The sequence below is a fragment of the Solea solea genome, chromosome 16 (genome assembly GCF_958295425.1).
Source record: "Solea solea chromosome 16, fSolSol10.1, whole genome shotgun sequence".
NCBI classification, from domain to species: domain Eukaryota; kingdom Metazoa; phylum Chordata; class Actinopteri; order Pleuronectiformes; family Soleidae; genus Solea; species Solea solea.
In genome coordinates, this window is record NC_081149.1 from 13,195,973 (window position 1) to 13,208,761 (window position 12,789).

Below are 12,789 nucleotides of genomic sequence, written 5' to 3' on the forward strand. Positions count from 1 at the left end.
TTGCTTGGAGTTGTGGCCGATGGTAGCCAACGACATTTCAAGCTATTTTAAAGCTGGCGGAGACTTTTGGGATCATGTCTGTCTTACTTCCAGAGCCCCTGAATATTATATGAAATTCCCCACTAAGCTTTATAATGTTTTTCTTGGCTGATGTCTATGTCAAATGCTAATTATATGTTGTTGTGAATGGTGAGTTGCTGCCTCCAGACTGCTCCGACAATGCCGTCTCCTTCCTCTTTTTGTCATACGTCGTCCTCTTTTCTCACTGGGTGAATGTGTGGAGCTGCTGTCAGTCACGGTGGGGTGCCCTGTTCCCGAGCAAAGGCACCCCAATGTCCTCCAAGTTTTGGGGAGGCGGGGGTCTCCGCTGCATGGGCTACATGGGTGCACCCCCAGTTACGGAGCAGAACTTGGCTTAAAGGGTGTCAAGCAAACACCATGCAAATGGTACTTTTATTTACTTGCCATCGCGTCCCTTCCCCCAACAGCCTTCATTTACCAGGAGCCACACTACAATTTCCAGGGGCCCCATGGCAACAGCAAGTCTCTTCAGTCAGGAGGGGGACAACTTTCTCATGATGTCACCATAGTATGATGCTGTAGATGAAAGTCTCTGTGAGTTACTAAAATATAACAGCATTTTCCTCACAAACATGCACATTATATGGCAACTTGTGTCTCTAGGTTATGAAGCCTAGAAGTGTTATAGTATAGTAACTGTTTGATTTGGAGGGATTAGATTTGGTTTACAACATCATTACCCTTTTAAAAAATAGTATATCATTTCAGCCGCTAGGAATCTCTCAATCAAGACAGTAAGAAAATACCTAGTTCAAGCAAGTAGCACGTAGTGGAATTTGTTGTCTTGTATTTTCATCTGGCTTCCCTTGCAATTTTTGGATGGAGCTTAGTAGTTAGTGACAAATACACGCAGCAAAATGGAAAGTAAAAATACCCTGGCAAAAATGCAGTGTCAAATATTTCCTTCCGCACTCTGATGCAAACAAATATAACATTAGCTCATGTCACATATTATATCTTTAAATGAATCAATGCACTGCAGCAAGAAGACCCGGCTTCAACAAGGGCATTTCTGCTTGAGTTTTCCCTCTAAATTGACCGTAGGTGTGAGTGTGCGAGTGAATGGTTGTTTGTCTCTATGTGGCCCCGTGACGGACTGGCGACCTGTCCAGGGCGTAACCCGCCTTTTGCCCTATGTCAGCCGGGATTGGCACCAGCAGTGTGGAGGATAAAGCTGTAGAAGATGAATGGATGGATGGATTGATGGATTGAAATTGTCACAGATCACAATAACAAAAGTCAGTTCTGCTGCCCTGGCTCTCCCCACTCTGCATATAAGCATCTCTATCATTCATCGACACTTAGCTACTCATGGTCTGACTGTGATTATACGATCTGCTTGGGCCCATCTGCTCTCAGGCTTGTCAGAGTCACGGTCAGGCCGGGCCAGATCTGCTGTTTGCACAGGACCAATGAGCACCAGTGGCTTTGCCTCGTCGCTGGACTCCTCCTTGGCAACCACACCAACCCCCATGACCTCTGACCTGGGCTTTGGCCTCTGGATGACAGGGGGGGGGGGGGGGGGGGTAAGGGTGTTTGTGTCTAAATTCAGCCATCAGATTCTGGAGCAGACAGGGCTGTGCCCTCTCGCCTGAAAAGGAAACCCACATCTATGGGCTTTGTGAGGAGCGACAGTGATCATCAGCCAATGGCGGGACAAGTGCAGAGCGTGATGGATCATGTAATGGAGGTCTGAAGAATGTCTAAATAGGTCGTGTGATGGATAGGTAGGAAGCAAACACTTTAGATTTTCCACACAGAAGCGGATGTGAGCTGTTTGCTTTTGCTTTTGAGACAGAGAATGATTGATTCATTTTTGAGGGGCGAGGACTCAGCAAATGAATAAATAAATAAATAAATAAAATGAAATAACACAAGGAACAGATGCAACTTAGTGCTGCGTTGTTTTATCATTATTTCTGTCTGTGTTGTCCGCCGGACAGCTGCGCAGTTTCAGTCATATTTACAAATCACAAATATCAAGACAAGGCACTTGATTTGTACCCAAGAGATTTGTTTTGCACTTTTAAGACGGCGGCGTCTTTTGACAAGGGGGATGAAACATGAAATTATAACATTCTAAAAGAATGAAAGCTGTGCCAGACTCAAATCATATAGACTTGAAATTCCTATTAACAATTCCACAGGAACAGGTACTAAAAACTTTTAACTTTTAATGTTTGGGCTAAAATGAAACGAGTGAAACGTTCCTAATTTAGGACAAAACAGGACACTCGTGATATCGCAGACTGAAGCAAAGGGGACTCCATGAAAATCATTAGTGGCTGTAAAACCAGCGTGCTGAGTTATGACCTATGGCAACAGTTATCAAGTGGACATGTGTCGCTAACAGCTGAGGGGTCAGCTGGGAAATGGCTGAGTCCAGGGAAAGTAGAATTGCTGAGGCAGTGTGAGTGTGTGTGTGTGTAGCTGTTTCACATACTGGCCTCGCACAGGTGACGAGCAGTGACCCTCAGTGAGAGTTCAGGACCCGCGTCTGTATGCGCTGTATGTCTGTGCATTACAAAATGCTGACTGGGAACTTTTCCTTTGTATCTAATATTTGCAAAAAGAAAATGTGACACCGCTGATCGACAGAAGCTTCTCTCATTCATCTCCACTGCTGCTGCTATTATTACTGCATCTCTGTTAATATGCAAATAACCAGCGTGAACCAACAATGTTCTTGATCTCTGTGTATTTGCTTTTTATAACTGACTGGTTTTTAATCCAGGGAACACATGTGGAAATTATGTGATAGTCTGTGTGAAATACTGTACATCTGAGTTGCTCTTATTTGAGCGTTTACATTTAGTGTTTGCCACTTAAACCCCATCAAATGACTGAAAATCAACCTCTGTTTTGATAGTCGTCGTTCCATTTAGCTACATATCAAATGCAGTTAATACATTCTTTGTAAAATGTTTAAGTGGAAGTTTTAAAGAGAAAATGTGATTCCTTTGTAAAAAAAAACAAGCTTTAACTTTACAGACGACAACAATTGAATGATCCCAGGAGTGTGCTTCTATTTTAGGCCGCTTTTTTCCATGACTATATTAAAATGTATATATAGAGGCTATAATGTGCAATATGGAGTGTCTTATATCCTTTTTTCATCTGATGACGTGATTTTTCCCCCCCATTTTCACCAACTATATAAAAACTCACTCACAAATAATACAACATTTTTAAAAAATCAGACTGAATCTGTGTCATTTGGAAATAGATCATAATTCGAGGTTTGCTTGGATCGTTTTTATGAACCAAAATAAAAGAAAAACAGTCTATTTTGTATCACTACTCTCATTATATATTATATAATATGTATATTACGTATATATATATAATTTAATATATAATATGTGATATAAAATCATAACTTTGATCAACAGCACATAAGAACATGAAAAAAAAGTGATCTGTAAACACAGGATGTCCATATAAGGAATTGTGTATTAGTGGTGCACTAAGGGTTAAACTATCAAACGTTCAAATTCATGACATTTAAGTTAGGACAAGGCATCTAAATGTTTATTCTACCACTGTAGCAACACTGAAACACAAGAGTCCTCTGTTTCTCAGACAGATGCTGCCCCCTGCAGGAACAGCCGCTTGTGTCACTGCTGTTATATACATTTTTATTAACCCACAAACCAAAGCCATAATAAGCACAGGCTTTAAGTTTAAAGTGTCATTCTGGCTCCTATTTTACGCTGCAGTAATAACAAAGCCTGACCGTGACTGACACTGTATAATACAAGGGTTGGTGTCTAATGATGATTGCCGGCACCGAAGACACATTGTTCGTGCACTTGAAGCAGTCAAATGTAACCCTGGATCCATCAAATACAACAACATTTGCACAGAGTCATGCTCACCTGCACCACACGAGCGAATAAACAGGGAGAAGAGGCGTGGGATTGACGTTTACTCGTCCTTGTCTGAATGAGTCCTCTCTGCGAGATTTTGACCGAGCGTGTACTTAAAAAGTCATCAGCGCTATCCGCAAGGGTCAGATTTCCAGCGAGCGTTTCATACTGTAGCAGATTTGGAACGAAAACAGAGTCGAACGGATCATGTTGAGTTCACGACGCCGGGTATGAAATCCAGTAATAAAATAACAGTTGTTTTGACTGTGAGAGAAATCTGTGAGGTCGTTTAAAAATGGGCCTGCGGACGCTGACAACCTTTAACTCACTTTATTTTTGTACTTTCAGCAAGTCTACTTAAGAAGAAAGCAAACACATGTGTCATGTTTTTTAATTTTCCATCTCCATTAATACAACTCTCTCATCCACATATAGAGAATAAAGTCTTAATGCTCAGCCAGTGTGATGCATTCACAGCAGGTCGAGGAGGATTCTCATCCAAGTCTCCTGTTGAGAGGACAACAGAGTTACTTTGAATGAAGTATTTACATATTTAACTCAAATTTACTCTAAAAGCAGAGGTCTCAAACTAGCGGCCCTCCACTCGATTCCATGTGACCCGCCACTTAATGTCAAAATATAAGGGAGCGATTTCTGTATGTGTTTTTTGAGTCAATTGAGTTGAGTCGAGTTAATACAACCTCTACAAATGATTTGAGTACACGTGCTACGGCACAGATAAACACATGAGTGGACACGAGTGGTATCGACCAAAAACAGCCTGCGTTACATGAGACTGAGATCTGTGAACGTTTGGATGCAAAACCTCAATATAGCGCCAGTGAAATCATGAATGTAAAAGCTTCATAACATGTTCCTGCTGAACTGTGTCCCAGTGCTCTCTCACAGTTTTGTTCGGCAACCTGGTTTGTATTTTCGGATTGTGGATTTCGGATTGTTTCGATCTTCGGCCTTTAGACTTTGACCGTTTGTCTTCTCTGAATGAGTTTTCTGTGTGCCAGTGTGTTACAGATAAGATTCAACACCGATCTTTATCAGATCTGTATTGTGTCTGTGTCTTACTGGACACACTTAATGAAGCATTTTTGATGACATCTGTTGTAGACGTGCACGTCTGCTGTCTGCAGGTCACTTCAGTAGATGTTTATTAACCCGACGGAATATGTTCCTGTTAAAGATTACAAGATGATAGGTGACAGCTGACCTACAAGGTTGTTGCTCACTTCTACATGTGATTACAAAAAATACGCTTGTTTTTTAATATTTCATTTCATTATATTATGTTTTTGTTACATGTCACAATGTTTTTTTGGAAAAAAATGTGAGCACAGATTTACACTCCAGTGTGGCCTTACATTGATCCAGTGGTCATGAGTGGGTGTTTTGCAGGTCAAGCCAGAGAGGCAGGCTCTGTCAGTCTGTGTCATCTACTTAAATATACTGGATGCAATATCCAGTCAGACCGACTTCAGCGCAGTCACACAAATGTCTGGGCTAGTTTCATCGCCAGTGCTCAGGTTCTGTGTTGACAGGCTCAGATTTGTCGATGGACTCAAACGCAGCACGGCGCTCGCGTCATGCAGCAAGAGTTTGTTCCAGGAGCGTTGGTGAGTTTATGTCCCTCATGTCAGTGTTGCATTGATAAGAAACTGTAATTTGACCCTTTGACTGTAATTAACTGAATACAGGCTCAGTGTCTAACAAATGGTGTGTAGTTTGTCACGGTTTGAAGGAATTCCAAACTACTGTATTTTAACACACAAAAGAAGTGTAGGCTTTTTGTAAATTAGATTTTCTTATAAATAATGGTATTATTCCATGCATGTGTGTGTGTGCAAACGTATATCTTTAACCCTTAGTGCTCACGTGGCACAGATCTGTGTTATTTTTAACGACTTTTTTAATATTACAACTTTATTCTCGAAAGATTGAATATTTTTTTCTTTTCAGTTTAGCCCTGATACTCCGTCACTTCATCTGTCACTGATGAAGAGTTAGTATTTTACAGTAAAAATACAATAGTTTATTTTGATACATGGTGTGGTTGCTGTATTTTGTAGTTTATTTTTCATTTATAAGTTGAGTATTTTATTTTTAAAATACATGTAGATGTTGTGCTGATTTAGTGAGTTAGTTAGTTAAGCACTGCTCTTATTTTAGTTGATAAGAGTTGACTAGAATCTAATTAAGAGATATTATACTAGTTCCTTTCTCTCGTTCTTGACTCGTCCCTAAAGTTGGTCTTCTTTCTCAGGTCCCGGTCACTCCACGTGGACAGTCCTCCTCTCACACCCTCTCTGACCTGCAGCTACGTCCACGGCACCTCCACCGTCTCTCTGCTCTCCCAGACCGTGGCTCAGAGCCTGGACAGCACAGTGCAGCGCTGGCCGGACCGTGAAGCTGTCGTCTTCCTGCAGGACGGCATCCGGAAAACCTTTGCACAGTTTCAGCAAGATGTGTGTTTTACTTGTTGGCTTTCGGGAACATTTTACATATCGACCTAGATGTGATTTGAAAACAATGTAACGACTGATGTCAGTGGTGTCTTCTTTTATAATACAATCTAGATTAGTGATAACTGACAGTGTTTTCCCACAAAATAGGGATAGGGATATATTTGTATATATATGTATATATATATATATACATATATAATATATGTTTTTTTTCCCACTTTCATCGGTGCAGGTAGACCAGGCAGCTGCTGGTCTTCTTGCTCTGGGCCTGAAGCGAGGCGACCGACTGGGACTTTGGGGACCCAACATTTATGAATGGATCCTTTTCCAGTTCGCTTCAGCCAAGGCTGGGATTATACTGGTTAGTCTGGGAACCATGTGTATCTTTAAAATGGCATTTTAGTAGAGCTGAGTGGATCGAAATAGTCTTTTGCGTTATTAATGAGAATTTAAAACTTTTTTGTCTTTGTTTACAGAAACAATTTATCATTATTTATATAATGCATCCTTCATCCGAGAGAGAACAGGCTTTGTCCTGACTCTGGGAGCTTTTGTGTGTATACACCAGCAGAGCAGTGGGCAGTGCTAGACGCATTTATTATGCCTGACTGCTGAAGCAGGAACTGCTTCTATTCCGAAACTTTCTGCGAGCACTTCTTTGTGTTGTCAAGTCATACATACATTTTTTTTTTCGATTTTGTTTTGACATTCCGTTTTTAAAATAAGTTAGTTTTAATTAGTTTAGAGTGGGTTTGCTAGTTTTTATTAATTTTTTTGTAAATGCTTAAGATTAGTTTAGTTTTTATTAGTTTTAGTGTTAGTTTTAGTTTTTTTGTAAGTACAATTTTACTTACTAGTTTTAATTAGTTTCTTAAACACATGATTCAGTTCCATTTTTTGTAGTTAGTTTTTTTAAACTCTTGTTTTTATTTTTATTTCAGTTAATGAAAATGTTTTTCCAATTTTAGTTTTCATTATTTCCTAAGTTTGTGTTAACTATAATAACTGTTTTACAAACTGTGGGCCATTGACCACTGACACATCCTATTTATTGTGTGTTGAGAGGAAGTATGAATGGACTTGACTTAAAACTATACTCATGTCTCTGAAGGTTTCATTGAACCCGTCCTACAGAGTTAACGAAGTGGAGTTTACGCTCAAGAAGGTAAAATTGCTCTTTGTTCTGTTTATTGTTACTTACTTAACATACTTTCATGACCACATATTTGCACAAAAAAGACAAGATCACATCAGTTTGGACTGAAAGCGTGTCGTCTTATATGAACTAAATGTTTACACATTAGCATTAAATGTACAGAATTGATGTGTCCAGGTCCAGTGTAAGGCAGTGGTCTGTCCTACTCACTTTAAAAGCCAGATGTTCTGTGAGATGCTGAGGGAGATCTGCCCAGAGATTGATGAGGCACCAGCTGGTATGATCCAAAGCTCCAGGTAAGACAGACCTGCCACCTTTTTTCACTTCCTCTGTTATAACGTAAGTTTCTTGGCTCTGCCAGGCTGCCAGACTTGCGTATGGTGATCGTGACAGACAGCAGACAGCCAGGGATGCTGCACGTGGAGGATGTGATGCAAGCAGGAGAGAGTCGACACCACAAAGAGCTGAAGGAGCTACAGAAGAAGCTGTCCTTCGATGACCCCATCAATATTCAGTTCACATCGGTAACCCTCATGCACAAGATCCAATGTGCTCTGATAGATGCTCCGAAAAACGGCTTTACTTCTTTGTTCGGAATGTTCCATTTAAACAACAAGGGACAAGAATATAATAAGATTTTCCCATTTGTTTAGATTGTGCCCAAAACAGATTTAAATTTCTGTTTTTCACAAACAGGATTGGACACCTGGGCTGTTCCTCATGATTTGACATGTTGACTGTTCACACTGAATTTTCATTGTTCTTTTGAATTTAGAGATCAGCATATAGTCAAACAGTAAAACTCACTGATTTATATGTGTATTTGCATGATTTTATGCTCCGCCATGACAAGAGGTGACTGAATAATGACATGACTTTCCCAGCATTGTAGAGTCTTAATTGATCTATGGATGATATACGCTGAGTCATCTGCCTTTCTTTTAGGGAACTACAGGAAGCCCGAAGGGAACAGTTCTTTCCCATCACAATATTGTCAATAATGCCTACTTTATGGGTCTTCGAATGGGTTATGCGTCAAAAGTAAGTCTTGCTTTAAAGAAAATGCCAACAGTAAAAATGTGAGAGATCTTTAATTAATTTAAATTAATGTTAATTTATATTTTTCATCAGCCCCGGGTGCGAGTGTGCGTCCCTGTGCCAATGTACCACTGCTTCGGCTCAGTAATTGGAGGGATTTGTATGGCAGTGCACGGTGTTACGCTTGTCTTTCCTAGTTCTGGCTACAACACGAAGGCCAATTTGGAGGCCATTCAGAGTGAAAAGTACATCATACAGCTTATCAGCCAAAATGACTTGCATCATATGCATGCTATGCAGTAAAATAGTTCATCGTCTCCCACTTATTCATTCATCCATTAGGTGCAATTTCATCTACGGCACTCCCACAATGTTCATCGACTTGCTTAGCCAACCGGATTTACACAAGTATGACCTGTCATCAGTTGAATCTGGTAAGACAAAACTATGTCATCTTAAATTCAGTGCAATGTAATTTCATTATCGCAACCTCCTTGTCTGTCTTTTTGTGCTTCAGGAATGATGGGAGGTTCCTCCTGCCCCCCTGATATTGTACGAAAACTGACAAAAGACATGAACATGAAAGAGATAGTCGTAAGTATTTGATTTGCATGTACTATACCTTTTTGAAATAAAGCAAATGTTTCACTTCACCAGCATACTAACATGTAATCATTATGATTTAAGTTAGGTTATGGAACCACAGAGACTAGTCCTGTTGCATTTCTGGGGTTTCCACAAGACAACGATGAACTGAAGTTAAACACTGGTGGATGCATCATGAGCCACACTGAGGTATGTTTTCTTTTTGCACCACCTTTGACATCTCCATGACAGCACAGTGACTCACAGTGTGACTGTGTGTACAGGCAAAGGTGGTGGACCCCACTACTGGGGTGATTGTTCCTCTGGGAGAATCAGGAGAGATTATGATCAGAGGCACTTGTGTAATGCACGGGTACTGGGACGATCCAGAAAAAACCAGAGAGGTTATTTCACAAGATCGTTGGTACAGGACTGGGTAAGACTAATGATTACAGATTACGGAACTCACCTAATGGTACACAGAATGTAAATGAATGGCCTACACTTAATTCCTCTTTTTCCATCATTGTATTCTATTTTCATGTCATTATGTAACTTTTCGTCCTTATTTTGCTGATATTATTGCATCTGTTTGAGTTTCTATTTTTAAATGTGTGCTAATGGTGGACCCTGATAAACTTAACTAAACCAAACGTGCTGAAACAATCATTTGAATGAAAGTCATTTTTATTTCCCCCGTTAGTGGGAGCGAAGTTATTGTTTTTGGTGGCTCTGTGTGTCTGTCTGTTGCGTGAATGGGGGTGAAATCTGCCATCTCTGATTGCCTTGTCTTTTTTGTCCAAAATGACTCAAAAAAGTCATAGTATAGTATGTCGTCCAAAATCAGTCAAAAAAGTCATAGAATAGTGTGTCTTCCAAAATCTTGAAAATGTCGTCCAAAATGACACCAAAAAAGTCATAGTATAGTATGTTGTCCAAAATGACTCAAAAAAGTCATAGAATAGTATGTTGTCCAAAATCAGTCAAAAAAGTCATATCGGTCAAAAAAATCATAGTATAGTATGTCGTCCAAAATCAGTCAAAAAAGTCATAATATAGTATGTCGTCCAAAATCTGTCAAAAAAAGTCATAGTATAGTAAGTTGTCCAAAATCACCCAAAAAAGTCATAGTATAGTATGTTGTCCAAAATCGTAGTATGACTTTTTTGGGTGATTTTGGACGACATGCTATAATATAAAATTTTTGACTGATTTTGGACGACATACTATACTATGACTTTTTTGACTGATTGTGGACGACACCGCGATCGACTGGTTGGGCACTCATGGTATAGTATGTCGTCCAAAATCAGTAAAAAAATTCATAGTGTAGTATGTCGTCCAAAATCACCCAAAAAAGTCATAGTATAGTATGTTGTCCAAAATCTGTCAAAAAAGTCAAAGTATAGTATGTCGTCCAAAATCACCCAAAAAAGTCATAGTATAGTATGTTGTCCAAAATCTGTCAAAAAAGTCAAAGTATAGTATGTCGTCCAAAATCACCCAAAAAAGTCATAGTATAGTATGTTGTCCAAAATCACCCAAAAAAGTCATTGTATAGTATGTCGTCCAAAATCAGTCAAAAAAGTCATAGTATAGTATGTCGTCCAAAATCGGTCAAAAAAGTCATAGTATAGTATGTAGTCCAAAATCTGTCAAAAAAGTCATAGTATAGTATGTCGTCCAAAATCAGTCAAACTGTCATACTATATAGAATGTCATCCCAAATCACCCAAAAAAGTCATAGTATAGTATGTCGTCCAAAATCAGTCAAAAAAGTCATACAATAGCATGTCGTCCAAAATCAGTCAAAAAGTCATAGTATAGTATCACGTCCAAAATCAGTCAAAAAAGTCATAGTATAGCATGTTGTCCAAAATCAGTAAAAAAAGTCATAGGATAGTATGTCGTCCAAAATCGCCCAAAAAAGTCATACTATAGCGTGTTGTCCAAAATCACCCAAAAAAGTCATAGTATAGTATGTCGTCCAAAATCACCCAAAAAAGTCATAGTATAGTATGTCGTCCAAAATCACACAAAAAAGTCATAGTATAGTATGTCGTCCAAAATCATTCAAAAAAGTCATAATATAGTATGTCATCCAAAATCGCCCAAAAAAGTCATACTATAGTGTGTTGTCCCAAATCACCCAAAAAAGCCATAGTATAATATGTCGTCCAAATCAGTCAAACTTCATACTATAGTATGTCGTCCAAAATGCATAAAAATGTCTCAGATACTATGAGGGATGGGATTCGAACCAGTGTCCCCTGGGCAGGCTGGTATCCAAAAGGAACCAACACAGACCGCTGGGCCAATTGAAATGCCTCAACAATGGCTGCACGGTAGACTTTGTCATCTAAAATGACACCAAACTGTCATAGTATAGTATGTCGTCCAAAATCAGTCAAAAAATATAATATCAAATTTTTGACTGATTTTGGACGACATACTATACTATGACTTTTTTGACTGATTGTGGACGACACCGCAATCGACTGGTTGGGCACTCATGGTGTAGTATGTCGTCCAAAATCAGTTAAAAAATTCATAGTATAGTATGTCGTCCAAAATCACCCAAAAAAGTCATAGTATAGTATGTTGTCCAAAATCTGTCAAAAAAGTCATTGTATAGTATGTCGTCCAAAATCAGTCAAAAAAGTCATAGTATAGTATGTCGTCCAAAATCGGTCAAAAAAGTCATAGTATAGCATGTTGTCCAAAATCGGTCAAAAAAGTCATAGTATAGTATGTCGTCCAAAATCAGTCAAAAAAGTCATAGTATAGTATGTCGTCCAAAATGCATAAAAATGTCTTAGATACTGTGAGGGTTGGGATTCGAACCAGTGTCCCCTGGGCAGGCTGGTATCCAATAAGAACCAACACAGACCGCTGGGTCAATTGAACGCCTCTATAAAGGTTGCACAGTATGTTTTGTCATCTAAAACGACACCAAACCGTCATAGTATAGAATGTCGTCCAAAATCAGTCAAAAAAATTATATTTTAGTATGTCGTCCAAAATCAGTCAATAAAGTCATAGTATAGTATATAGTCCAAAATCAGTCAAAAAAGTCATAGTATAGTATGTCGTCCAAAATCGCCCAAAAAAGTCATACAATAGCATGTCGTCCAAAATCACCCAAAAAAGTTCATAGTATAGTATGTCGTCCAAAATCAGTCAAAAAAGTCATAGTATAGTACGTCGTCCAAATTCATTTAAAAAAGTCATAGTATAGTATGTCGTCCAAAATCAGGCAAAAAAGTCATACTATAGTATGTCGTCCAAAATCAGGCAAAAAAGTCATAGTATAGTATGTAGTCCAAAATCAGTCAAAAAAGTAATCGTATAGTATGTCGTCCAAAATTGGTCAAAAAAGTCATAGTATAGTATGTCGTCCAAAATCAGTAAAAAAAAGTCATAGTATAGTATGTCGTCCAAAATCAGTCAAAAAAGTAATCGTATAGTATGTCGTCCAAAATTGGTCAAAAAAGTCATAGTATAGTATGTCGTCCAAAATCAGTCAAAAAAGTCATCGTATAGTATGTCGTCCAAAATCGGTCAAAAAAGTCATAGTATAGTA

General features: G+C 38.9%; 1 protein-coding gene across 2 annotated transcripts in view; it reads left to right on the forward strand.

Annotated features, from left to right (window-relative positions):
• The first annotated feature begins 5,275 nt into the window (after nt 1-5,275).
• The window catches only part of LOC131474983 (medium-chain acyl-CoA ligase ACSF2, mitochondrial-like), a 38,607-nt gene continuing 31,093 nt past the window's right edge, over nt 5,276-12,789 (forward strand). Inside the window, exons 1-12 of one of the 2 annotated variants that reach the window (XM_058652742.1) lie at nt 5,276-5,578; nt 6,226-6,427; nt 6,660-6,788; nt 7,539-7,592; nt 7,761-7,879; nt 7,945-8,107; nt 8,529-8,624; nt 8,715-8,866; nt 8,964-9,055; nt 9,139-9,215; nt 9,309-9,416; nt 9,491-9,642. In XM_058652742.1, the coding sequence (XP_058508725.1) occupies nt 5,457-5,578; nt 6,226-6,427; nt 6,660-6,788; nt 7,539-7,592; nt 7,761-7,879; nt 7,945-8,107; nt 8,529-8,624; nt 8,715-8,866; nt 8,964-9,055; nt 9,139-9,215; nt 9,309-9,416; nt 9,491-9,642 (1,466 nt within the window). In that variant the 5' untranslated portion in view covers nt 5,276-5,456. The remainder of the gene's footprint in view (nt 5,579-6,225; nt 6,428-6,659; nt 6,789-7,538; nt 7,593-7,760; nt 7,880-7,944; nt 8,108-8,528; nt 8,625-8,714; nt 8,867-8,963; nt 9,056-9,138; nt 9,216-9,308; nt 9,417-9,490; nt 9,643-12,789) is intronic. The other variant, XM_058652741.1, reaches the window with a different exon arrangement.